The 25,544-nt window shown below is 54.3% G+C and overlaps 2 protein-coding genes and 1 long non-coding RNA gene across 7 annotated transcripts; 2 read left to right on the forward strand and 1 right to left on the reverse strand.

Moving 5' to 3' along the window:
* Positions 1 to 1,960: 1,960 nt before the first annotated feature.
* On the forward strand, positions 1,961 to 10,159 carry LOC105474562 (potassium two pore domain channel subfamily K member 16). Of its 2 annotated transcripts, XM_011729362.3 has the most exons (6): positions 1,961 to 2,335; positions 5,513 to 5,627; positions 7,008 to 7,174; positions 8,011 to 8,176; positions 8,516 to 8,656; positions 9,821 to 10,159. In XM_011729362.3, the coding sequence occupies exons 1-6, from the start codon at positions 2,123 to 2,125 to the stop codon at positions 9,946 to 9,948; spliced, it is 930 nt and encodes a 309-aa protein (XP_011727664.1). In that variant the 5' UTR covers positions 1,961 to 2,122; the 3' UTR covers positions 9,949 to 10,159. The 2 variants fall into 2 exon arrangements, with proteins under 2 accessions (XP_011727664.1, XP_011727660.1); XM_011729358.3 differs by lacking the exon at positions 9,821 to 10,159 and having other exon boundaries at positions 8,516 to 8,786.
* A 335-nt stretch (positions 10,160 to 10,494) lies between these two features.
* LOC105474564 (potassium two pore domain channel subfamily K member 17) lies at positions 10,495 to 24,933 on the forward strand. Of its 4 annotated transcripts, none has more exons than XM_011729364.3 (5): positions 10,496 to 10,867; positions 13,853 to 13,967; positions 19,285 to 19,445; positions 19,809 to 19,983; positions 23,394 to 24,328. In XM_011729364.3, exons 1-5 carry the CDS (start codon positions 10,631 to 10,633, stop codon positions 23,483 to 23,485), a joined length of 780 nt encoding a protein of 259 aa, XP_011727666.1. In that variant the 5' UTR covers positions 10,496 to 10,630; the 3' UTR covers positions 23,486 to 24,328. The 4 variants fall into 4 exon arrangements, with proteins under 4 accessions (XP_070953210.1, XP_011727666.1, XP_011727665.2 ...); XM_011729363.3 differs by having other exon boundaries at positions 10,502 to 10,867; positions 24,188 to 24,933; XM_071097109.1 differs by lacking the exon at positions 23,394 to 24,328 and having other exon boundaries at positions 10,495 to 10,867; positions 19,809 to 20,901.
* Positions 18,465 to 19,414, reverse strand: LOC139363407 (uncharacterized). Its single transcript, XR_011623770.1, has 3 exons — positions 19,280 to 19,414; positions 18,987 to 19,040; positions 18,465 to 18,596 (listed from the first exon to the last, which is right to left on the reverse strand). It is a non-coding gene; the product is annotated as an uncharacterized lncRNA (long non-coding RNA).
* Positions 24,934 to 25,544: the final 611 nt, after the last annotated feature.

Here is a 25,544-nt window from a genome sequence, read left to right on the forward strand (position 1 = left end):
GGCTGAAACAAATAAGGTTTATGTTTTTAATATAAAAAGAAATCTAGAGAGGTGTGTGCAGGAATTGGTCCAGTGTCTTTGCAGTGCCCATGACCTTTCCCTCAGGGACACAAGATGGCTCAGCAGGTCCAGACAGAAAGAGGGAGAAATGTGGGGCCAGCTGCAGCTGAACCCTTTGTCAAGAGACAACAATTTTGCCCAAACCTCCAAAGCCACCTCTGCCCAATCATGGCTGGACCTGGGTACGTGGCCAGCCCCAGCTGCAAGGGAGCTTGGGAAAGTGGGTGCAGGGGACGCATCGACCCTCAGGCCTCCTCCCCAGGTTTTAATGTGTTTTTCTTCCAGTGGCCTAGCCTGTAGCTGGGGCTCTCCACAAGCTCCTGGAGCCATTTTGCCTGCACGTGCACAAAGCCAGAAATGCATGAGTGACGGACTAATGCGGTATTCCCAGCTCCCCTGCTGGGACTCACTGGGATGCACTTCACCTACCAGGGCTCCCAGGAACCAGGCTGAGGCTGGGACTGTGGTGTCCTGTTTGGCTTTCTCCTCAGTCTGGCCCTCTTGCCCACTGTCCTATGGGTCTTCAGTGACTTCACTGCTCTCAAGGACTGAGACAGAGGGGAGCAAGATTAGCTCGATGACTTAGACCAATTATGCTCCATTGCCTGGGGTTGACACTTACAAAGCCAGGGTTCTGCTACCTGGGAAGGAGGAAAAGGATACTCAGCACGCAACTCACAGTGTCTGCAGCCACAGCTCATTAAAGGAAACAGCAGAAAACACAGCAGAGAAATCGGAATCCTCGCCCTGGGCTAGTGGGAATATGAAACAGTTTAGCCACTTTGGAAAATAGCCTGGCAGTTCCTCAAAAAGTTCAACACAGAGTGGCCAGATAATCCAGAAATTCTACTCCTAGGTATGTACCTGTGAGTAATGCAAACATAGGTCCACAGAAAAGCTTGTACACAGAGGTTCATAGCTGCTTTATTCTTAAAAGAAGGAAACAGAGACAACCCAAATGTCCATCAACTAGAAATCAAATGGATAAACAGATGTGTTATAGCCACACAACGAAATATTACTCAGCCAGAAAGAAGGAAGAAGTACTGTTACATGTAGCAACAAGGCTGAACCTTGAAGACTCTGTGAATATACTAAAAACCATTGAATTGCACACTTGAAATGTGTGGATGATACAGCATGTGAACTATATCTCAATAAAGCTGTTATACATGTACATGAACAAGCATGTGCACACACCACACACACACACACATACACAGGCAAAGAGAAAGAAAAGCACCCTCAATTCCATCCACTCAGAGAGAGCCACTGGTACCATCCCAGGATCAGGATATACTTCTAGTTTCTTTTTAATTCACACATACATTTCACCGACATATCCTCTGAAGGTAACTCACTAGAGGGCTTCATGCAAGACAAATTAGCAAAAGTTATAAAACCAATATATCCAATTTATCAGCAGAATCAACCCTGACACTCTTACCATCGGGCTGAGCCAGACAATCACCTGTCTCTTTACTTTGCCCTGATTTGTTGCGCAGTTTACTCATCCTGAGGTTCCCCCAATAGCCAGGTCAATTCTCCTGCCCCATCCTGTAGCCAAGGCAACTGAGTAGAAGGTTTATTCGCACCCATTCTGATCTATTCCCAGCTCCTCAGCTGGGGGCTTACAGCCTTCAAGGGTGAAGACGCTGGGGGCTGCCGAGAGAGCCCACTGGGGCCTGGACAGAGTGAGCACATCTATCCGGTTTAGCCCAGAAACATCCATCCAACTTGGAGGCAGAAGGAGAGACATGAAGCACTCAGGAGAACCTGGTGGGTCTCTTTGAAGGGTCCAGGACACTGACTTGCTGCTGTCCATGGAAACAAAGGCCAGGAAGGGGTGGCCGGCCTGTTTGCACTCACAGCATAGCACTTAGTGCAGCCAAGCTGAGCCGCACTGTTCAAACAGTCTCCCCAGCCTCCAGACACCTGCGCCGAGGAGGAGGGCAGGGCAGGCGGCAGCCTGGGCACAGGTCCCTAGGTGCTTACTCCTCACCTGTTTCCCACCTCTCCCCCATAGCCAGCCCCACGGCCCTGGCAGGGTCCTGGCCACAGCATGCCCAATGCTGGGCTCTGCAGCTGCTGGGGTGGCCGGGTGCTGCCTCTGCTGCTGGTCTATGTCTGTTACCTGCTGCTCGGTGCCACCATCTTCCAGCTGCTAGAGAGGCAGGCGGAGGCTCAGTCCAGGTACCACTTTCAGTTGGAGAAGCTGCGCTTCCTGGAGAACTACACCTGCCTGGACCAGTGGGCCCTGGAGCAGTTTGTGCAGGTGAAGGGGAGTGATGTGGGATGGGGATGGAGAGGCTTGGGAAGGTTGGTGGAATGGGGGTTCCTGTGGCAGATCCAGAGTCCTCACCCAGGGACTGATGCCCCATGTGGAAACAGAGTGTGGTGGGAACAGAGAGCCTGGTGAGATCTATCCTGGATTCTGGCCCCAGGTCTACAACTGGATTGATGTGTGACCTTGAACAGGTCACTTAACCTCTCTAGACCCAAATAGCCTCATCTATAAGGCAACAAGAATAACCATATCTATACTGCAGACATTTGACAGCAGATTAAAAGCACTCTCTAAGCTGTCACTTGCTGGATGAATGGGAACTATATGTCAGTGTTATCAGCGCTGTCCAAATTTCCTCCTCCCACACTTTCATACTTCCCCTTCCCCAACTCCAGGGCTGCGGATCCTTCTGCCCTCTCCTCAGCTCATATCCCTGGGCAGAGGGCTGCAGGTGGGAGACACAGATAAACGCCAGGAGCAGCCACCACCAAGCTGGCCTTTCCTGGCCTGTTTGCACCTGGAGTTGGGTTTGGTGGGCAATGGCCAAGGTAACTGAGCTTACCAGCACTGCACCCAGACGGGGCTCTCTCTTGGTAACAGAGTGGGTCACCCCCTGCCTGGGCCCTTTCTGCTTTCCTCTTTCCCAGAAACAAGGCAAAACCACGTGTTGTGGAGGGAGGTGAATACATCTGAAACAGGCGCTGGAGCGAGTGACAACAGCCCCTGCAAAGGAACAGAGCAAGTGCCGAATCACCTTGATAACTGGCATTTACTGAGCCCTTACAATGTGCCTAAAACAGTGGGAAACACGGTCTTCACGACCAGCTTAATCCAATCATGATCCACTCATCAGCTGACACTGAGTGTGTTACAGGGGTTTTCTCATAATTACCTATTACAATCTCTATCTCCAGTTTGTAGATGAGAACTGAGGTAGAATATGTTGGCCAAGGCTGCACAGCTACTGGTAGAGACAGCACTCACTCTCAGGCCTCTGGCTCTGGAGACCTGGGTCTTCGCGGCACAAATTAGTGTAAGTGTTGGGGGCAGGATGTAGCCTGAAGCAGCAGTTCTCAAAGTGTAGCCCCGGGACCAGAATCAGCATCACCTGGGAGCCTGTTAGAAATGGAGATGTCAGGCCCCACTCCGCACCTGCTGACTCAGGAACTCCAGGGATGGGTCCTGCAGGCTGTGTGTCAACAAGCCCTCCAGGTGATGTTGAGGCCCCTCAAGACTGAGAACAGCTGGCCTAGAAGATGATGCGTGGCCTGGGTGGTCACAGAGAACGTTCTGTAGCTGTGAGAGACCAGGAAATGAGGCCTCCAGCTTCAGGTTTTACTCTCTTCTCCCTGATGGATAAGGTTAGTCAAAGTTGGGGGGCCATCGTACCACATCAGGGTTCAGAGCAGTTCAGGGGCCTCCCAAAACCCTGGGAGTAAGGCAGAGGCCCTGGAGAAGCTGAAACCTCCTCCTCCCTTAGCTCCGCATTGGAGGTGAGAGCCAAGCTGGAGGGCGTGGGAAGGGTGGGTAGCTGCGACCTAACTCGCTCCATAAACCAAGAAGAAGGGAGGCTATTCTCTTAATTGCAGCCCTGAAGGGGTTACCACTGATTAGTCCCGGGGGCCTCCCCAGGGAAGACAGGACATCCCTTTCCCTGAGAGTCCTCAGCCTCGGAAGAGAACCTTCCTTGCCAGGGGCAGTTGAGCTGGGCGGCAGAAGAACGCTGGGGTGAGATTCTGGAAGAAGACACATTCCTGTTGAACTCTCACACACACACGGCAAGTTATTAGTATTAAAAGCAGTATTAAAAATTACCTCCGTGAGGAAACACTGCTTGCCCAGGTTCACAGAACTGGGAAGTCAAGAACCCGCGGCCGCCTGCATCCGGCCCCCGGCACTCAGCACCCTCAGCAGGATAAGGGCCGCAGGCTGGCAGCGGGGGACGGCCCAGGACTAGAGTGCTGCCTCCCAAGAGTGAGGGGCTCCAGAGAGCGAGCATGTTCGGGAATGTTGGGCCCTGGCCACTTTGTGAGTGTGGGAAAGAGAAGGAAGCCAAAGTCCACATCTTAAGAGGCCAGTTCCCGTCAAAGTGAGGAAAAGCAGACAGCCTGTGACCGCAGATGCCCTGACTGGCTTGGCCCACCAGGGCCACCCTAGCTCTGAGCTAAGCACACCCACCCAGCCAGCGGGAACCGGTTCCCATAGGAATTGGAAGCCAGAACTGTTGTGTCCCTGGCTTCCTCCTGCCTTTGGGGCTCTTCAACAAGTGGCAAGGCTGTGCTGCTGCTCTGGGACAATCCACAACTAAAGAGAGGGAAGGAGGCAGTGGAGGAGACAGCCCTGCCCATTCTCCAAGGGCCTGGGCCCAGGGACTGGAGTTTGTCAGCGGTGGGGCGGTGTGGGGAGGTGTTGTAGGCTTGAGCCTGCAAAGGTTTGGGTCCTGTAAAAACACATGCAACACACACATACAGACAAACATACACACATGTGCAATATACAGTTGCCATGCACAACACATGCATACAACACATCACATATAAACAACCACCATACACACACACACACACACACTCACACTCACACCCGCCACCTTTGTCCTAGCCTCTGTTGGAATTTCTCCCATAGGCAAGGGCTGGGGCTCACTAGAGAGCAGCAAAGAGCAAGGGTGCCCACTCACCTGGACAAGTAGGAAACAGGGTTCTCTGTCCCACCACTGGCTTCATGGCAGGCAGCCCATGGCTTCCCTATGATCCCTGTGTTCCCCAGCAATCCCTTCCAGCCACACCCAACCTGAAATCCTCCCATTGTTCTAACAGCTGATGTTCGTGCCATCCTTTTGGCCACCAGCAGCATCTCCCACGGGACCCCTCCCTGAGCATCGTCCACCTCACCCCTCAGGCCCATCTCCCGCCCCAGCCCATGCTTGCAGTCTACACCTTAGTCAGCCCTGGCCAGTGGAACAGATACTGGAGTTGAAGTCCAGTCACCTTGCACAGGTCACTTAGCCACTCTGAGCCTTCATTTCCTTTTTCCATGAAATGGGAACAATATCATCTAAGAGTATCATTAGATGACACAGAAGCATGCTGCCAAGAGCATGGCAACAACTGGTGCCCAGTAACCATCAGCTCCTTCTTCCTCCCCTGCCATGCCACCCCCCAACAGGTCATCATGGAAGCCTGGGTGAAAGGTGTGAACCCCAAAGGCAACTCCACCAACCCCAGCAACTGGGACTTTGGCAGCAGTTTCTTCTTCGCAGGCACAGTCGTCACCACTATAGGTAAAGGGCTGGGGTACAGGAGAGCTTCCCCAAGACTCCTGTCTTAGTTTGGGCTTCCCAAAAGCAGATGCTGAGGTGAGGATGTGGTGTGTCTAGATGATTCAGGAAGCCCAGGGAGGGAGTGGGTAAGTGAAACAGTAGGGAGAAGAAGGCAATGAAATTTGCATTAATGAGCAGATTACTGGCTTGGGTAACTGGGCTCATTTCTGCTTGGGACCCTTTGAAAGGCTAGATGGAGCCCATCCTCAGAACAGTCCAACGAGGGACAAGAATGAAGAGCCATTTAGCTACCAACTCCTGCCCTCAAAGGTTGAGAGCTGGCACCGAGTATATTAGTTCCCCAGCATTTTGAAACTTTCCATAGACCAAGCACACTCCTTCGGCCAGAAGAATCTCTCAGGTAGAGAGAGATGTGCAAAAACTGGGAGCAGGGGGTGATTTGTATACAGGAACTGTCCACCAAAGCTGCAGGTGGTATTTTGTGTGTTCTGAGGGAACAGGGCACTGACAGCAGCTGCTACACCCCCTTGGCCAGAAAACTCACTCCATCCCACCCCAAGGAAGAAACCGCCAGATCCAGGTCTACCCCATCCATTCAGTTAAGTCCAATTCCACATACTTTCCTAGAACTCAGGCGACATTCCAGGCAGAGTGATGGAGTTGGGAGTGGGAGATACAAACTTGGATCAGACCCAGGCTCAGCCCGCAAGGAACTTCCAGTCCAACAAAGAGGAACACCATAAATACACACACACACAAAAAAAAACAATAATAGAAGACAAAGTCGATAATTACATAGCAATAACATAAAACACTATGGAGAACCACACCCAGTAGGGAGAAGGAGCGTGGTAGTCAGGAGGGCTTCATGGAGGCAGGGTCATTTGAGATGGGCCTTCAAAGATGAGCAGGAGTCCTATAAATAAAAATCATTCCAGGCCAGGCGCAGTGGCTCAAGCCTGTAATCCCAGCACTTTGGGAGGCCGAGACGGGCGGATCACAAGGTCAGGAGATCGAGACCATCCTGGCTAACACGGTGAAACCCCGTCTCTACTAAAAATACAAAAACCTAGCCGGACGAGGTGGCGGGCGTCTGTAGTCCCAGCTACTTGGGAGGCTGAGGCAGGAGAATGGCGTGAACCCAGGAGGTGGAGCTTGCAGTGAGCTGAGATCCGGCCACTGCACTCCAGGCTGGGCGACAACGCGAGACTCCATCTCAACAAAAAAAAAAATCATTCCAGCAGAGTTCAAGGGAACAGGGGAGCTTCTCCTTCTCGCCCCCAGAGGTGGTGGCAGACAAACCTCAGCTAGAGTCTGGGGAAGAGGAACAGAGGGCGTTCTGGAGTCTCCATATTTGCACACGTCCCCCTTCCCTTGCAGGATATGGGAACCTGGCACCCAGCACAGAGGCAGGTCAGGTCTTCTGTGTCTTCTATGCCCTGTTGGGCATCCCGCTTAATGTGATCTTCCTCAACCACCTGGGCACGGGGCTGCGTGCCCACCTGGCCACCATTGAGAGATGGGAGGACCGGCCCAGACGCTCCAAGGTATGCCCCCTAACTCCCTTACAGGCCTGCTATGACAGATCTGTTGCAAGTGGAGTCCTCCAGAAGCTGATGCTGAGATGGAGTTTGGCGTGCATGGTGTTAGGGGTAGATGCCTATGAAAGAGGAAGGGTGAAGGCAGGGTTGGGCAGAGTGGGGAGCTGGATTTCTATGCATGCTCTACAAAGGCTTGGCCTCAAGGAGCTCTACAGCATGTGCGAGCTGTCAGAGTTGTCCCACAGTGGGTGGAACCAGCCAGGCTTTCATAGCTGCCTCAGTCAGGCACTGGGTGTGGCCTTCCCAAGAAGGGTATGCCCCTGGCTAGGAGGTTCCCTGCAGCTGAACACCCTGAAGAGGTGGCAGCTGGTCTACCATCCTCCTTTGAGTGGGGGATCTCTGCAGCACATCTTCAAGGTCATCACAGAACTCCAACATCCTTTTGTGCAGTAGCAAACAAGCTCTGCAGGCTGCCCAGCGTGCCCCCAGTGCCCACCCTCGGCCAGCCGCTTGCAAGGCCAGAGGCACACAAGACAGTTCAATGATACTTTTCTGTTCCAGATCTGAGTCCCCGGGGAGCCTGTTCAAGTGTGATCCCCAAGCCCAGATGGGTCTCCAAATCGCTCCTTGACCCACTAATGCAATCCCTCTGCCCAAATCTTTCCCTGGGTGGGACAAGGTCATGCAAACATAGCTACAACCTCCACTCAAGGGTCTGCAGGGCAGGGAAGGGGCCTAGCTATGGCCCAGTCCCATTCCCAAGTTTACCCCAGACTCCCCCCAACCTCATACAATCCTGGAGACTTTCAAGTGGACTCAGGGGCCAACTCCCTCCCTCCCAGGTACTGCAAGTCCTGGGCCTGGCTCTGTTCCTGACCCTGGGGACGCTGGTCATTCTCATCTTCCCACCTATGGTCTTCAGCCATGTGGAGGGCTGGAGCTTCAGCGAGGGCTTCTACTTTGCTTTCATCACTCTCAGCACCATTGGCTTCGGGGACTATGTTGTTGGTGAGAACAAAACAGTCACATTATCTCAGGGTGAGGGGGCCCACTGGGATTTGGGGGACGGAGAGATGTCAGCTGAGGACAACTATGGAGGATAAGATAGCCCCTGGCCATTCAAGGGAGCCAAACCAATGATTTCTGGGGCTACTGTGGATTCTAAGCAACACTCTCAGAAGTTTCTGGTCTAGGACCCATCACCACCCCGCAGAGACCTACCTCCACTGCTGTTCCTTGCTATGAGGAAGAGGGAGAGAGCATCCTGGCTGGTGAGGGTCCCTATGGAAACTGGAGGTGGCTGTGCTCTGAGATGCCTGGCATTGATGCCATTCCCTTCCCTGGCAGGCACAGACCCCAGCAAGCATTATATCTCAGTGTACCGGAGCCTGGCAGCCATCTGGATCCTCCTTGGCCTGGCGTGGCTGGCGCTGATCCTCCCACTGGGCCCCCTGCTTCTGCACAGATGCTGCCAGCTCTGGCTGCTCAGTAGGGGCCTCGGCATGAAGGATGGGGCAGCCCCTGACCCCAGTGGGCTCCCCAGACCTCAGAAGATCCCCATCTCTGCATGAGGCCCCCAGGGGGGCCCAGAAACCCCTTTCATCCTCCTCAGTCCCACCCTATCTGCTCTCTGGATTTCCAGCCCTGCCTTCTCCTCTCCCAACCCCCTCACTTCTCAGCCAGGGCTGGTCTCAGGAGCTCTCCCAAGAGAAAAAGGAGACAGGTATGTCCAAGAAAGTAACAGAGAGGAGATATGAGATAGGATTGAAGACATGTGTGGCTGGAGAGGTGCACCCTTGTCCCAGAGCCCCTGCCACAGCCTTCCACCCAAAGGTAGCCTGGAAGAATGGCCAGATTTCCATTGTCCTCCCCATGCCCCCTTCCAAGAGACCTTACACAAACAAAGGATGACTTTACTTTTGCCTCATTTGATACCTGCACAGTGCATTTGCCAAGCCCCTATTATGTGCCAGGTGCTGAGCCAGGGTCTATGCCAGGGTCTGGGGATACAGCAGTGGACGTGCCTGCCCTTGATGTGCCTTTAGTTGCTAGACAAGCAAAGAGGCAGCCCCAACACAGTGCCCAAAACGCTATGATAGGAATAGCCCCGGGGTTGATGAGAGCCCATGGGATGGCTGTAGGGAGCATCAAAGAGAGGGGAGAGCTGGGCAGAGACTTTGGAACAATCTTAGTGAAAAGATCTCTGCCCTCAGGAAGCTCTCAGCCGAGGGGCAGGCGAGCTGCCTCTCAAAGCTCGCCAGCTCCCCAGGGCTGTCTGTGAACAAGGCTTAGGACCTCTTGGGTGTCCCACCCACTTTCCTGGACATGGCCTCCCCTGACCCTCACAGGCCACCCCCTTAACTTCATCACTCCCCTGGGCTCCTGCCTTCTCAAGAGCCTTTCCAAACACCCCCTGGGAAGCCAGAGAGCCAGCAGATCCCAGGATCCTTCCAGAAAGTGAGGTCCATGGACGTCTGGCCTCTCTCAGGAATACATTATCCAGATCTGGCCTTTCCCCTGCCAGATTGCAACATCCCTGACCAGAAGGAGAGATTTAGACCACTCCATCCGGAGGCCTGGAAACTTTGGCCTTTGCCTCTCCCACCATCCAACAGCAAGCGGGCACCTGCGTGGCTGGGTTCCTCTGCATAGGTCTGAGGCAAGGCTGTGGAGCCAAGGAGGCTCCAGGCAGGAGACCGAGGGGAAGCTCTACAGCAGCAAGAGGAGTCCAAGTCACACCCCAGGACTTCCCCATATCCAAGAGAGGACTGGGAAGCTGAGGACTCATGGACTCTTCACACAGCCTGGACACTTCCTCCACTCCGGGTAGAGGGATTTCGGGGACCTTCTCAGAAGCAAGGAGTGGACAAGCCTCTTGGTTAAGGCTCCTCTTACCTCCCAAGTTCATGGACAAGTGGCAATCAGCTGGGGTCCCTCTTTTGGGGTACAAAGGAAAGGACAGAGGTGTGGGAGACCCAAGGTGGTCTTGAGATTGACAGACAGCAAGTCCTTGGAGATAGCTCCCCAGTCCAAGAACTTAGGCAGGGTCCCCAAGACAATAAAGTTGGTCTCTCCTATCTCCTCCCTCTGAGTGAGGTTTCCAGGAGTCCCTCCTATTGTTCATTTCAGGAAATGTGAGGGGGCTCTGGGCCCCTTCCCTCAGCGCCTGTGGTCACCCAGCAGCTTTCTCCTTCTCCCTGGCCTAGGCCTATCGGGTGGGCACCCCGCATACATTTGAGGCGGAGCCAGATGCCCACAGTCTCAGAGCCTCTTTTTGTCCCTGGGATTGGATCCCAGGGCTGGGTGGGGCCAGGCTGTCCCATTCCCCAGCACTCCTCCTCCCTGGAGAAACCGGGCACTGGCAGGCGTTTGCAAGACGAGAGACGAGCTGAGTGCCTGGCCTTTCCCTCCCACTAGGTCCCAGTCCACCGCTCCCGGCGCCGGCTCCCCGCCTCTCTAGCTATGTACCGACCGCGAACCCGGGCAGGTCCCGAGGACAGGGGCTGGGGCTGCGCGGTGCCCAGCACTGTGCTCCTGCTCTTCGCCTACCTGGCTTACCTGGCGCTGGGCACCGGCGTGTTCTGGACGCTGGAGGGCCGCGCGGCGCAGGAGTCCAGCCGCAGCTTCCAGCGCGACAAGTGGGAGCTGTTGCAGAACTTCACGTGTCTGGACCGGCCGGCGCTGGACTCGCTGATCCGGGTCAGGGGCGAGCAGGGCCGACCTGGGCGCGGCGGGATGTCGTAGGGGGCCGCGGGGTGCACAGGCCGAGGGCGAGGGGACCTACTCGGGCCCTGGTCAGGCGTTTCCCGGTCAGGGAAACGCTGGGAACGTAGACGCGGGCACTACGGGGGTGGGCATTCCTGCGTGGGGACCAGAGGGTTGGAGGACCTCGGAGGAAAAGACCCTGGCTCTAGCGAGAGAACTGAGAGAAGCCGGGCTGAGTCCTCCCTGGGAGCGAGAGGGCATGCTGGCCCGGTGAGGAGGCAGATGCCTGGGGACACATCCCAATTTGGGGGCGAGGACGAGGACGGCAGGGGGCGCGCGCGTAACCGGCCCCGCCCGGCCTGACCCGGGAAAGGGCGCGTTTGGGCCTGCTGGGGGGTCGGTTGCACCTGGACCCATGGCGAAGGGCTAAAGGCCACACTTGGCCGCTTCCAGCCGGAGAACCCGGGCGCACGTTTGCGAACTCGGGGCTGGGACCGCAGGGGCGCCGGGTCTAAGGATGCGCAGGAGCGCGAGCGCGGCGGTAGGAGCCTGGGGGAAGGCGCGCTTGTCCCGGAGGGTGGGTGGAATGGGCCCCAGGCGTGCTGGCCTGGGCCACCCACAACGCAGAGAGGGGGCTCGACGTGCGCAGACCCGGGTTCGAGAGGAGGGCGGACGCAGGGCCTCTCTCTGGCTGAACCCGCTTTACTCCGAGTCTTCGGACACAAGGACTGGGCGCGCCGCCGCTGCGCGGCTGCCGGGAAAGGCTGAAGGCGGGGTTCAGGGGAGGACTCCCAGGTAACTCTGAGCAGAGGCTCCTCGAGGGTGGGGCCTAGCGGGGCGGAGGAGGCCAGGGAGGGTTCTAGGGGTGGCGCATCTTCCCACTGAAGGGACGCCAGACTGGCAGCTGCTCGATTTGGCGGAGGCATTGATGTCCCGGGCCCTGGCTTGGTTCCCCACCCCTTTGTCCAAGAGCCCAGAGTCCAGACAGCTGCACGCCAGCCCCGCCTTGCAGTCCTGGTGGCTCATCCATCCAGAGTCTCCAGCCCAAAGCCAATCCCCGGGAGGTGGCGGGGAACCGTGCCAGGGTAGGAAGGGACCTAGCGCGGAGCGGAAGTGGTGTTCTGAACCCTTGGACTAGGCCGATTCGGTGAAGTCAGGAGCTAGCCAGGGCCAGGCCTATCTCTACTAAGGACCTAAAGTGGTTCCTCCAGCTCCCCACCTGCGGACTTCTGCAAATACAGCCCGACTGCTGGGTCCTGGTGCTGAGGCTGCCTGCCATTACCTTGCAAAGGTGGTGAACTTCAACTACAAGCAGCCTGGGCCCAGGGAGATGGCTATGATGGTGATGATAACAGTAAATGCCTCTGTGCGGCGCTTACCGTGTACCGAGCACTGTTTCCAGTGCTTTACCCGTATTTACTTGTTTCAGGCTCACCTCCCTCACAGGTGGGTACTGTTTTCATCATCCTGTTTCAGAGGTGAAGAAACTGAGGCTCAGAGAGGTTACATACGAATGCATGCCTCCATAGCCAGGAGCTGGAGCTATTAACCAGCATGAGTACTGCTTCAGTGTGGACCTGTGGATGTGGGTGCTTCCCAAGATTCCCAGCCAGGCTGTCATCTCTTTGGGCTTTCCCTTCAACTCCCTCTACCGCCACCTCACCCCCTTCCTCAACCCTCCTGTGGCTTCAGCTGTCTCCAGTAATAAGGATGTGGTATCCAGCCCAGATCTTCTTTCTGAGCACCAGATGTGGACATGCAATTTCTGAAATTCCTCAAGGCCAAGAGCAAGCAGTCCTCCTCCTCCCAGCCCTGCTCCTCCGCCTGTCCTAAATCTCGATTGTCTGCCCCATGTCCACACACCCTCACAGTCCTCTGCAACATCTCCTTTACTGCCTATACTAAATAGGGCCAGATGCCTAGGCTTCTGAATATCTCCTCTCTGTTCTTCCTGGACCACTCCGTGCCAGGAGACAGGCCAGGGCCCGTCTGTCACTCACCTCTGCAGGAGTCTCTCTCCTCTGGTCAACCCCTGCTATACTGCCAGCTGCCACAGAGCACACCAACCTGGTTGTACTTCCCCTTTGCTCAGTGACCTTGGATGATACCTGCTACTTCATACCTGGCATGGCAAAGCCAAGCACAGCTTGGCCTCAATCACTTCTTACCAGTCTCCTTAATCTAGGTCCCAGGCAGTCTCACCTCCCAGCTTCTGCACTGCTGTCCCATCTACCTAAACGTCCTTCTACCAGAAGCAATCCTACCTGACCCTCAAGGAAGGCCCAGATAAAACATCACATCCTCCATGAGGCCTCTGCTCCTACCCAAATGAGAATGAACATCCTTCTTCCCCAGAGTCCTACAACATTATATGCCTAGTAATGATGATGATAGCAACTGCTAACACCATGTGCCAGGTACTAAGACTACACATAATACCTTGTTTAACACTCACAACAACTCTATGAAGTAGGTGCTATTTGTATTACCATTCTACAGGTAAGGAAGCTGAGGCACAGAGAGAAGTTGAGCAACTTGCCCTGGATTGTGTAGCTGCACTTCCTCCTTAATGCCCAAAGTGACATTGACTGCATCATATTAGAGTTAATTAGGTTTATCTGTGTATCACTGAGGGCTGGGGTCATGTCCCCTAAAAGCACCACACGTCATGCCTGGCCTAGTGTTTGTTTCAGGAATGGGAGTGAGCAGGGGAGAAAATGAGTGGTTGTTTTACTAGGACTCCAACCTGACCTAGCCCCTGGGTAAGGTGGGGAAGCAGCTGTCCCCATGGTAGCTGTTGGTAGCTGTACCTGGTGAGCCCTTGGTGAAAGGGGTAGAGCCTCCTTTCCCTGGTGGGCTGGGATCAAAGGGTAATTGTGAGGGCTGTGTGTAGGGGTGGGTGTGTGTATGTGTGTGTTTTGAGGTGCAGGAAATCCGTCACCCCACAGACCCTGGTGGTCATTGCAGCCTCTTCCCCAGGACGTCGTCCAAGCGTACAAAAACGGGGCCAGCCTCCTCAGCAACACCACCGGCATGGGGCGCTGGGAGCTCCTGGGCTCCTTCTTCTTTTCTGTGTCCACCATCACCACCATTGGTAAGGGCCAGATGGGGCCAGGGGGATGGGGGTGGGGAAGGAGGCAGCTCCCTGAGAGGCAGCAGGCTGGTTGCCTTTTGGAGGGGTTACCTAGAGCCTCATGACTCCAAGTGCAGTCCGGCTCTGCAGCGTGGACACCACCTGGGCGCAGTCTCAGGCCTCACTACAGACCTGCTGACTCAGCCTCTGTAGCTCACCCAGGTCCCTGGGGGATTCATGTGCACCGTTGGAGTTTGACAAGCACTGCCCTAGGGGATTTCTGCCCCACATGGCCTTTCAGGACGCAGAAATCTCCCGGTACAGCAAGAAACATGTCTCTGGGCCCAACAAGGGTGCCAGTCTCCTCAGCTGAGCCTACCTACCACTGAGCCCCGGGGGTGGTGGTCAGGAGAAGTGGGGGGAAAGTTAGGAAAGAAGAAGGAGTAGAAATACAAAGAAAGAGCTTTAGACCCCCCTGCTTCTCAGCCCTGGGGGAGGGGGCCATTCCTCCCACCTCCTCGTCTCCAGACCCCATTCCCACAGGCCTCTCCTCAGCTTGCAGACAGCCTCCTCCACTCCTCATCGCTATCCTCCCCACACACAGGGACGCCTGGAGTAACCCTCCCCTGGGGAAGAGCTGAGGTAGAGCTTGTCTCAGGAGGGTGCTGAGGGGCTGTTGTGCAGAGAAGAGCAGGCTAGATCCCTGCATGACACAGGACTTGCCACCAGGTGGCAGGCTGATCTCACCGGTGACTTGGGCTAAGGCCTCCCAGCTCCTGGCCAGCCAGGATCCTCTCTCCAGGACACCAATATCCCAGCCTCCCCACAGGGTGGGGTAAGGCAAGAGCACCCAGAGGATTCTCCATCTAGTTTTAAATTGGCCAGAACTTCTTGAAAGCAGACCTCAGAGCTACATGGGAGCTTGGGCAGTCCTTGAGACAAGCATGCTTGGGAGGCACCCCAGACCCCAGGGGCCCTGAGCCCCTGAAGGACTGGCAGGATGGACCGATTCATCTTTACATCCCCAAGGGTCTATTACAAGGCCCAGCATACAGCAGCCACTCAATAAATACGGCCACGTTAAGGAATTCCATTAAATATGCATTCACCAGGCATGTATTGAGTTCCAGGGTAGCAGGAGATCTTAAAACACAGTCACCATAGGCCAGGCCTCCCAGATTTGGGGGTCCTTTAGTCTGCAAACCCCACACCTCCCACACTCTTCCCCAGGCCTGTGACTTTGACCCACCAAATTCAGAGTTTTGCTACCTCTCTTCCCACCTCTCTTCCCAACTCTACCACCCCTAGCCTAGATTATGTCTCTGTCCTTTCCTCTCCACTCAGTTTCAACCAGCTGTGAGGGTGAGGAGGGCAGAGAGAGGAGGGCCCTGCCCCACCTCCCCAACACAGTACACCTGAGGAAACACCTGTGGTCTTCTTGTACTAGGCACTGTGCTGGGCACTTTGACATTTAAGATTTCAGTTTGTCCATATGGCAACCTCCAACGATAGGTCTTATTTTCTTTATTGTTTGAGATAGAGTCTCGCTGTGTCGCCCAGGCTGGAGTGCAGTGGCATGATCTTAGCTCACTGAAACCTCCGCCTCCCGGGTTCAAGAGATTCTCCTGCCTCAGCCTCCTGAGTAGCTGGGACTACAGGCACCTGCCAACATGCCCGGCTAATTTTTGTATTTTAGTAGAGAAAGATTTTACCATGTTGGACAGGCTAGCCTCGAACTCCTGACCTCAAGTGATCCACCCACCTCGGCCTCCCAAAGTGCTGGGATTACAGGCATAAGCCACTGCATCCAGCCTATTTTCATGTCACAGACACAGATGGGCACCATCTCCTCCAGGTCATACGGCTAATGAGCAACAGAGTTGACTAGCCATTGTGGAGTGAACAGGAGGGGAGTGAGGGTTCTGTAACGCTGACCACATGTGTATGCACATACACATGGGAGGAATTTGGAGAGAGAAGGAGAGGGAGATGGGAGATGAGGTACATCTGGAATGCCACAAGGGAAGAAGGGGTATTTTGAGAGGCTCAGCGGAGGGCAGCTTCCTCAGCAACCCCATTACCCTGGGACCAGCACCCTGTAAGGGCAGTACTTTCCAAGCCCTAACACAGCCCTGAGCCCAGAAATCACTCATCTATGAACTCCATTCCTGGCTTGCTCATTGGTTCTCTCATTCATCCATCCGTTTGTTCAATAAATAAATTGAAGGCCGGGCACGGTGGCTCCTGCCTGTAATCCCAGTATTTTGGAAGGCAGAGGCAGGTGGATCACATGAGGCCAGGAGTTGGAGACCAGCCAGGCCAACATGGTGGAACCCCATCTCTACTAAAAATACAAAAATTAGCCAGGCATGGTGGCGGGTGCCTGTAATCCCAGCTATTTGGGAGGCTGAGACACGAGAATCGCTTGAGCCTGGGAGGTGGAGGTTGCAGTGAGCTAAGATTGTGCCACTGCACTCCAGCCTGGGCAATAGAGCAAGATTCTGCCTCAATCAATCAATCAATCAATAGCGTACCTAGTGTGGGCCAGACACTGGTGTTGAGGATACAATGGGAGCCAAAATTAGCAAGTCCTGGCCCTTGGGGAGCTGACATTCTAGTGTGAGGGGACACACATTAAACAGATACATGGACAATAATCAGGTAGTGGGGTGTGCTTAGAGAAAAGTAAAGCTAGTTAAAGGGGTCTCATAGTGATGGGGGCACCTATTGTAGATAGGGTGGCCATTCAAGGACTCGCTGATACAGTAACATTGAAGCAGACACATAAGTAAAATAATGGAGCAAACTGCTGATGTCTGAGGAAAGAATCCTCTACCAGCAAGTGCAAATGCCCTGAGGTGGGAGTGTGACTTGTATGTTTGGGGAGCAGTAAGGAGGTCCAGGTAGGTGGAGAGGGTTGGAAACAGGAACTGCATTCAGAGAGAGTACAGAGGAGACCAATCATAGAAAGACTTGTAGGGTCCTTGCAGGATGCCTAGAGATCCCAGCAAGATGCAAGGTGACAGGAGACATGCTGGAGTGAGAGGTGGATTGGGTGGGGCTGTGGCTACCCAGTGTTCAACAGGTAGGATCATTGACATCCACTGATTTTGCTGACCTGAGGGATGGCTGAGAATAATGGGGTGGAAAAAAAACCATTTAATGTCAGCTGAGAATGCTGTAGGCCTCTATGGGGCTCCTTTCAGAGCTGGAATCTTAGTGTCCCCATCCCACTGGTGAAAACTGAATGGGGAAAAAAAACAGGAAGAGAGGAACTTGGCAGGACCTACAGCTGGAGGAGGAGAGGTTGGTGAGGAGGCAGGTGGAGAGGTGGGTGGAAAGTAGGAGGTTTACCTCGCCCTAGATGTCTGCAGAAATAACTCTCTCCTTTAGAAGAGGAAACCCATAAAGGCCAGAGGGGGAGGTAGATGGAGACTCAGGAGGCTTCTGAAGTCCTCAGACCGGAAGCCAGTTCACTGGAGTTCCATCATTCATTTATTTAACAGACATTTAGCACCTTATATATACCAGATGCTTGCAGGCTCGCATTCCCTTCTACAGTGTACCTCAATTCCTCATTTCATCGTTACCCCCCACTATAGGTGGATGTCAGCATCCCCATTTTACAGGAGGAAGTAGCGTTCAGAAAGGTCAAGCCAAAAGAAAAGAAAGAAAAGAGGGAGGGAGGAAAGGAAGGAGGGAGGGAGGGAAGGAAGGAATGAATGGAGGAAGGGAGGGAGGAAGGAAGGAGAAGAGATCAGAAGAGAAGAGAAGGGAAGAGAAAAAGAAAAAAAGAAAAGAAAAAAGAAAGCTAGGTGCAGTGGCTCACACCTGTAATCCCAGCACTTTGAGAGGCCGAGGCGGGCGGATCACGAGGTCAGGAGATTGAGACCATCCTGGCCAACATGGTGAAACCCCATCTTTACTAAAAATCCAAAATTAGCTGGGCGTGGTGGCACGTGCCTGTAATCCCAGCTACTCGGGAGGCTGAGGCAGGAGAATCGCTTGAACTAGGGAGTCAGAGGTTGCAATGAGCCGAGATCGCACCACTGCACTCCAGCCTGGCGACAGAGCAAGACTCCATCTCAAAAAAAAGAAAGAAAGAAAGATCGAGCCACTTGCCCAAGGTCCCACAGCCTGCAAGAAGCTGAGCTGGGATCCAAACCTAGGAGATGCACCAGACTCCAAAGCACATGCTCTGGACTTTTACATACTTTGGCCTCTCTTAAGACCCCTCAGTAAGATGGGGGTGGATGTAAACACTGGTTTCAATATAGTACAGACAAGTGTAGGATGTGTGGGCACAGTGACCCCATCTGGGCAAGCAAGAATGTTAGGCAGTGATAGGAGGCAGAATGAGAGGCATTTGTTCATTTACCGATACCTTCATTTTTGTATTTCCTCATTCATTCATTCACCCATTCTTTATGCAGTCAACACACATATAGTGAAGAGCACCTATTAAGGGTCAGATCCTTTGCCACTTGCTGAGAATATCATGATTAAGAACCTCCTAGGCAGCTGATGACTTACCGTCTGTCCCTGCCTCCCACTGAGGTTTATGAGGGAGCCCCGTTGTGCTAGTTTGGGTCCTCCAGGAATCAGATATCAAGACAGAATTAGATGCACAAAAGATATATTGAGGGGAGCCTTTGAAGGATAAAAGAGAAGAAACAGGAATTAATGGCAAAAGTCTCAGACTGCAAGCAGCCCTGATACCTGTGAAAGCAGAGAGAGAGGGAAGAAAGGAGACTGGAGTGGGAAGAGCTGCTCACTGCAGTGCGGCTGTGAGAAAGTCTGGGCCAGGCCATGGGGATCCCAGAGCAAAGGTTGCAAGAGGAGTGCTGCACTGGGCAGGGATGACCAGCTTCAGTGCCCCACTGTGCCCAAGCAGGGCTGGGAGCCGCGTGGAGACAGCGCGGCCTCAGCCTGAATGGCGCAGTAGATCCTGAGAGTGCAACAGCAGGAGGCTCTGCCCCCTCCAGCATCCCTCTGCCCACCCAGAGAGGAAGGACATGAAGAGAGGAAGAGGAGACTCACATTTGGTGGGTTTGAGCTCATGCATGCAGCTTAGCCTCCTAGAGCTTCTCTGGCCTGGAAAATATGGCACATAATTCTGATTTGGAAGGATGGTTCGAGGGTGCACTGAGGGAATGAATGTACAGGGTGCCCTGCACAGTGCTCAGCACAGAAAAGGAGGGCCTTGGCAAGTATCAGCTGCCCACATCTGCAGTGGTTAGAATGAGGGTCCTGGGGGTTGGGCCCAGGAGTGGGGCTGTGGTGGTGAGTGGACAGGGCTGGGCTGGAAAGGTCCCCTGAGTGCCCCCTCTCACCTCAGGTTATGGCAACCTGAGCCCCAACACGATGGCCGCCCGCCTCTTCTGCATCTTCTTTGCCCTTGTGGGGATCCCGTTGAACCTCGTGGTGCTCAACCGACTGGGGCATCTCATGCAGCAGGGAGTAAACCACTGCTCCAGCAGGCTGGGGGGCACCTGGCAGGTGAGGGGGCTGCTGGACGGGGTGGGGATGGGTCACTTCTAGAATGAGGGGCTGCGGTGGGAATTGGGGTTACTAATGAGAAGAGGTGGGAGCAGGGGTTACTGGTGGCGTTGTGATGGGATTGGGGGTCACTGGTCAGAATAGAGTCCTCAGTGAAAAAGGACATTAGTGGTGGAAGCGGGGTGGGACTGGGCAGACAGGAAGGACATGAGGCACAGGCTCCAGGCAGGGAACCTGGAGACTACGGACCAGGTGAAGAGCCCCCTTCTTACTGGGGAGAGCTCTGGCCTGCCTCCAGCTCCCTCGGCTCCCATGCGTGGGGTAAAGGCCACAGGAGGCCTGGGGACACTGTTGTACCCACAGGACCCGGGCAAGGCGCGGTGGCTGGCCGGCTCTGGCGCCCTTCTCTCTGGCCTCCTGCTCTTCCTGCTGCTGCCACCCCTGCTGTTCTCCCACATGGAGGGCTGGAGCTACATGGAGGGCTTCTACTTCGCCTTCATTACCCTCAGCACCGTGGGCTTTGGCGACTACGTTATTGGTGAGAGTTCCTGGCGGTGGGCTGGCAGGGACATATGGCTGCCTACTCCTCTCACTCATCTGCTCCCGCAGCTGGCGCACCTGCTGTGTGCACGCCATGTGGGGGCTTTTAGGCCCAAAATCCGGAGACACTGTCCTACCCGCCTTTGTTGTGTGACGGGGCTGAGGTCGCTCCGGCCCTTCGTGACCAACGCAGAGAGGTCTGACAGGTCCGCGGGCCCCCCTGTTGTGCTTAGAAGGCCCCACATGACGGGAGTCCCGGCCTCCCTCCCTGGTCCATGCTTGCCCCAGGCTCTCTCTTCCCCACTTCACTCTCTCCCCAGGGAACGCCAGTCCGTCCCACTGCTCCTGGACTGGAGGCCACAGTACCCGCGGATCAGGCAGTAGGGTCTGGGAGACTCCTGGAACCCCAGCCTCCCCAGAGCCCTGTGGGAAAACAGTTGGCAGGCAGATTCTGAGTGCCAGCAAGAAAGGGTCTCATGATCAGTGGACCCAGGGTGGGTTTAATCAGTGGTACTACACGGGCCCCAGAAGCCAGCAGCCTTGTGTAATCAGGCTGAGGCCGATGCCCAGCAGGTGGCAGTGGAGGGACGTGCTGCGCCGTGAGGGAGTGGCTGCGCCCCAGCTCAGCCTCATCACCGCCCCTTCCTGTCCCTGAAGGTGCCGCTGGCACCACCACCGCGCTAGCCTTGAGGGGCTTCGTGCCCTCCCTCTGATCCCGGACCCTATCGCGGGGAGGAGGCCTTGCCCTTCTTCACTCCTTCAGCGACAGGAACCAGCCTGGAAGAATGAAGTTTTACCAAAGTAACAGTCAACTAACTCCTCAGGCAACCTACAGCAACAATTGTCACCCTCATTTTACCGAGGAGGAAGCTGAAGCTCAGAGAGGCTGAGCCATCTGCCTGAGATTGCACAGCTAGTAAGATATGAATCTTTATCTATTTGACTCCAAAATTCATACTCTTTCCAGACCACCTAAAATGTCTCCTCTCTGGGCCTCAGTGTTCCTGCCTATAAAATGAGGCAATCCCTAGAGCTCCTCAGTGCCGTCTAGCCTGTTTGCAAGGTTCCCAGGAAGAGGGGTCAGGTGTTGGGGCCTCACACTGCCCCCTTCTTGATCTCCGTTATCCTCCCTTATCCTAGGAGGTCTGTTGCTCTGGAAGGAAATTCTTGGGAAGATTTCTTCCAACTGGGTCATGCTCCCACCTTTACCCTCAGAGTAGAGAGATGTGTCTCAGGGCAGCTGAGCCCAGTAGCTCCAAGGGCCATACCTGCACCCTCACAGCTCAGAGTATGATTCCTAGATCTGTCATTTCTTCTCTATCTCCACTCTGCCATTTCCCTAGTCCAGGCAGGGTTGTTGCATATAGCTGCACAGGTTGGGCACTGCACAATCCTATAGTTTTGCTACTTACACAGAGTATAATAAGGATGGCACCCATGGGCTTGTGCAGCCTCTCTCCTTGTCCCCTGTTGGCTCTTATGACCTTAAATATTACAAAGGCTATGAAGTCACCTGCCCAACTCCTCTGAAGACCTTCATTGTTTTCCCATAGTTTTAGGATAAAGTCCAAAATCTGTAACCCCCCTCCTACCAACACAATCTGACTGAGGAGACCCAGTCCAGGCTTTAAGCCCAGAGGGACTGCCCGGGCCTGGGACAAGGATGGGCAAGAGCACTCCTGTCCAGCAGCCACTGCAGTGGGCAGAGTTGCCCCTTCACCACATCTCTGGAGACTTGCTACCTCCTGGGCCCCTCGGCAGTCATGGCAGTGCCTCGTAGCAGGTCACCACAATGAGAGCCCCAACTGCTTTACCTTCAAGGGATCTGCCTTATATAGATGGAGACATTGAGGCCTGGAGGAGGGAAGGGAGTTGCATAAGGTCATAGAGCAAGTGAGTCAGGGCAAGTCTAGGATAAACTCCCAAGCCTGGGCCCTTCACACCACCCATGTTTCAGAGTCTTCCATGCCTATTCCTCAAACCTCTCAGCTCTCCTTGTCCTCCAGTAACAGGGACAACCCCTTTCTTGGATGGGGATACTAAGGTCCACCACTTGGCTACTGGGTGTTCATGTCCCTGCATCAGCAGCCACAAGAAGCGCTGTCTTCATAGCCACTCCTCTGCCTGAAGGCTGTGGCCAGAGCCACCCCCAGGTCCCAGCCGGCTGCTCCTCCCCGGCCCCATAGCCTTCAAGCCTCCCAATTGCATTTGCAGCTCAGTTGAGCGCCTTGCCAGCTGCCAGGTCTCCTGCCACTTATGATTTCAGCTTAAAAAAATAAAATAAAACGGGGAGAAGAGCACTTCCTCCACTCTGTCTCCAGGAGCAAGCCAAGCTGGCGGGTGGCAGGGCCAGAAAGCCGGCTCACCACCTGATCTCATTTGGGACCATCAGCGGAATCATGGCCCCATAACCCAATCAGCCTAATCCAATCCCAGCTCCTGCCAGGCAGCAGAGGTCAGCTCCCAGGTGGCAGCCTCATCCCCATGTGGGGGTCCTAGAGAGGGGCCCAGCCTTGGGGGACCTAGAGAGAGAGGCTGTCTTGGGGCCAGCAGGACAGGATGAGGAGTAAAGAGAGGCATGGTACAGGGAGCAACGACAGAAAAGGATGACGAAGAAATAGGAGGGGAGATCTCTACCCTTTGAATGATTCCAATCTGATGAGGGAGGCAACACAGACCTCCAGGGAGGGAACTAAATGATAGAGCAAATCCTTGGCAAGATTTATCTAAGACTCACAGCAGCTCCCATCCGTCCCCTCTCTCGGCCATACTTACCCAGCACCAACTTCGTTGGGGGCGTCTGGTGGTGAGTGAAACCAGCAACCACCTATAGGTCTTGGGCACCTGTTATGTGCCAGGCACCATTCTGAGCACTTGAGCTGCATCAGCCCGTGTGATCCTCCCAACAGTCATAGGAGGAGGACTCTTACTGTCTCCATTTTACAGATGAGGAAGTAACTTTCCCAGCAGACACACATAGGCCATGAGAGCAGCACGTGTAACAGAGGAACCCAATGTGGTCTGTAGGGAGGAATGTCTGAACTGAGGTCTGCAGGATGAGGAAAGTTAACCAGGCCAAGAAAAATGGAAAATGAAGAGCATTTGGAACTGAGAGGCCATAAGTACAAAGGCCCAGAGGCAAGAAGAATGATAGAGAGGGCAACGGGAAAAAGACCAGAATGACCAGGCAGTCAGAGGGCAGAGGTGTGCTGCAGAAGCGGGCAGAGGGCCTTGAGGATTTCAACTTCATCCTAAAAGCCAAGGGGGCACAGTCGTATTCCCCATCTCACAGGTGAAGGAGGTTCAGACAGGTGACTGAAGAACCGACTCAGGAAATATATTCCGGTGGTTCCCAACATATTCCAGAAGAATCCCATTTGGGATTCTTCCCAAATCCCATGGCTCCAGCAAGCTACCTCCTTTCAGATACAAGAAAACCAAACAGAGACTGGCAAATACTAGAGCGGACATCGAAATCCTCTGGAGGCTTGTTAAAATAACAGATTGCTGGCTGGGCACGGTGGCTCACGCCTGTAATCCTAGCACTTTGGGAGGCTGAGGCAGGCGGATTGCCTGAGCTCAGGAGTTTGAGACCAGCCTGGGCAACAATGGTGAAACCCCATTTCTACTAAAATACAAAAAATTCACCAATCGTGGTGGCAGGTGCCTGTAATCCCAGCTACTTGGGAGGCTGAGGCAGGAGAATCGCTTGAACCTGGGAGGTGGAGGTTGCAGTGAGCCGAGATCGTGCCATTGCACTCCAGCCTGGGCAACAAGAGTGAGACTCTGTCTGCAAAACAAAACAAAACAAAACAAAAAAATACAGATTGCTGGGCCTATGCCCAGGGTTCCTGATCCAGTAGGTCTGGGGTAGGGGCCCCATCATCTGCATTTCCAACAAGCTCTCACGGATGCTGATGCTGCCGGCCCCAGGGGCCACACTTTGAGAACTGCTGGGATGGAGCATAAACAGATTCCCTCAGAAAGACAAAGAGGAAATGTAGCTCCTAAACCCAAGTGCCAATCCAGGGAGGCTTTCTGGAATCCTTTGCAGGTGACCATGAGGCTAGGAATCTCCATGTTCTGTCCCACTGACCCCTCAACTTGCTTATATGAATCAAACCATGTATCTCTGTTTCTGTTTGAGGAATGTGGTCCTGACTTTCCCAGGCCTCCATCCTCTGACCTCGCCTCTTCCCCAGGGATGAACCCCTCCCGGAGGTATCCACTGTGGTACAAGAACGTGGTGTCCCTGTGGATCCTCTTTGGGATGGCATGGCTGGCCTTAATCATCAAACTCATCCTCTCCCAGCTGGAGACTCCAGGAAGGGTATGTTCCTGCTACCACCACAGCTCCAAGGAAGACTTCAAGTCCCAAAGCTGGAGACTGGGCCCCAACCGGGAGCCAGAGGCCCACTCCCCACAGCAAGAATGCTATCCAGAGGGACCTATGGGAATCGTACGGCATCTGGAACCTTCTGCTCAGGCTGCAGGCTGTTGCAAGGACAGCTAGTTATACTCCATTCTTTGTTTGGTCATCCTCCTCAGTAGCAAGACCTCTGATTTTAGGCTTGGCACATGTCCACCCAAACTAAAGACTACATTTTCCATCCACCCTGGAGGCTATGTGCAGCTATATGATTAATTCTGCCTATAGGATATACAGAGACATGTCCTGGGTGACGTGGGATGTGACTTTCAGGTCAGGGGAGGCATGCCCTTCTTCCCCACTTCCTTCCTTTAGCTGGCTGCAATGCCGATATGGTGGCTGGAGCTCCGGCAGCCACACAGCACCATGAAGTAGAGGCAATGTTTGAGATTGATGGCACAATAAGATAGGAAGAGTCTGTATCACTGATGATCACAGAGCCATCCTAACAAACCTAGACGGAATATCACCCGACCTCCTTTATGTGAGAGAGAAATAAACATCTTATATAAAACACCATTATTTGGGTTTTTCTGTCATTCATAACCAAACCTAATTCTGAGTATACCCAGAGACAAAGGCAGCATCTGAGACTGGAACCTACACAGAGAGAAACTACCTTCTCCCCAGGTGAGTTTGTCCAGGGCTGGTGGCAAGAATGGATTGAAGGCTGGACTGCCAGCCCCCTACACCTTCAGAGAGCCACCAGGTAAACTTGGTAAAGATTTGCTGATAACTCTCAGGGCCGATACAGCCAGCAGGCGGCTGGTCTCAGCCCAGCTGCTGAATCCTTACTCTGTGGCTCATTCATACCACAGAAAAGCCAGGGGCAAGCCAATGGACTCCTCCTGACTCACCCTGCCCCACTGCATTTGAAGGCTCCCACAACGGTTTGCAAAGCCGGGTAGAGTTTGCAAAGGCTACTTCTGTTTGCGGAGTGTTACCGAGGGTTGCTACTAAGACAGCACATAACACAGTGGTTCCCACCATACATACGTATAAGCACAGCCAGAGCTCCTGGCAGTACCAGCTAACACCTGAGGTCACCTGGGGCAGCTGGGCTCTTGGCCTCAGTGGGCACCTGTGATTCCATTCCCTCCACCCATCTTGCAGGTGGCATCCCAGGGACC

Source organism: Macaca nemestrina, chromosome 5 (genome assembly GCF_043159975.1).
Source record: "Macaca nemestrina isolate mMacNem1 chromosome 5, mMacNem.hap1, whole genome shotgun sequence".
NCBI classification, from domain to species: Eukaryota; Metazoa; Chordata; class Mammalia; order Primates; family Cercopithecidae; genus Macaca; species Macaca nemestrina.

Bases quoted from the DNA above. Each gene is read 5' to 3' on its own strand.
- LOC105474564 (XM_071097109.1), top strand. From the start codon at position 10,631: ATGTACCGACCGCGAACCCGGGCAGGTCCCGAGGACAGGGGCTGGGGC. The intron at 10,868-13,852 runs GTCAGGGGCGAG...CCTCTTCCCCAG, and splicing joins CGCTGGACTCGCTGATCCGG to GACGTCGTCCAAGCGTACAA. The intron at 19,446-19,808 runs GTGAGGGGGCTG...TTGTACCCACAG, and splicing joins GGCTGGGGGGCACCTGGCAG to GACCCGGGCAAGGCGCGGTG.
- LOC105474562 (XM_011729362.3), top strand. From the start codon at position 2,123: ATGCCCAATGCTGGGCTCTGCAGCTGCTGGGGTGGCCGGGTGCTGCCT. The intron at 8,177-8,515 runs GTGAGAACAAAA...CTTCCCTGGCAG, and splicing joins CTTCGGGGACTATGTTGTTG to GCACAGACCCCAGCAAGCAT. The intron at 8,657-9,820 runs GTAGGGGCCTCG...TCCTCTGCATAG, and splicing joins CTGCCAGCTCTGGCTGCTCA to GTCTGAGGCAAGGCTGTGGA.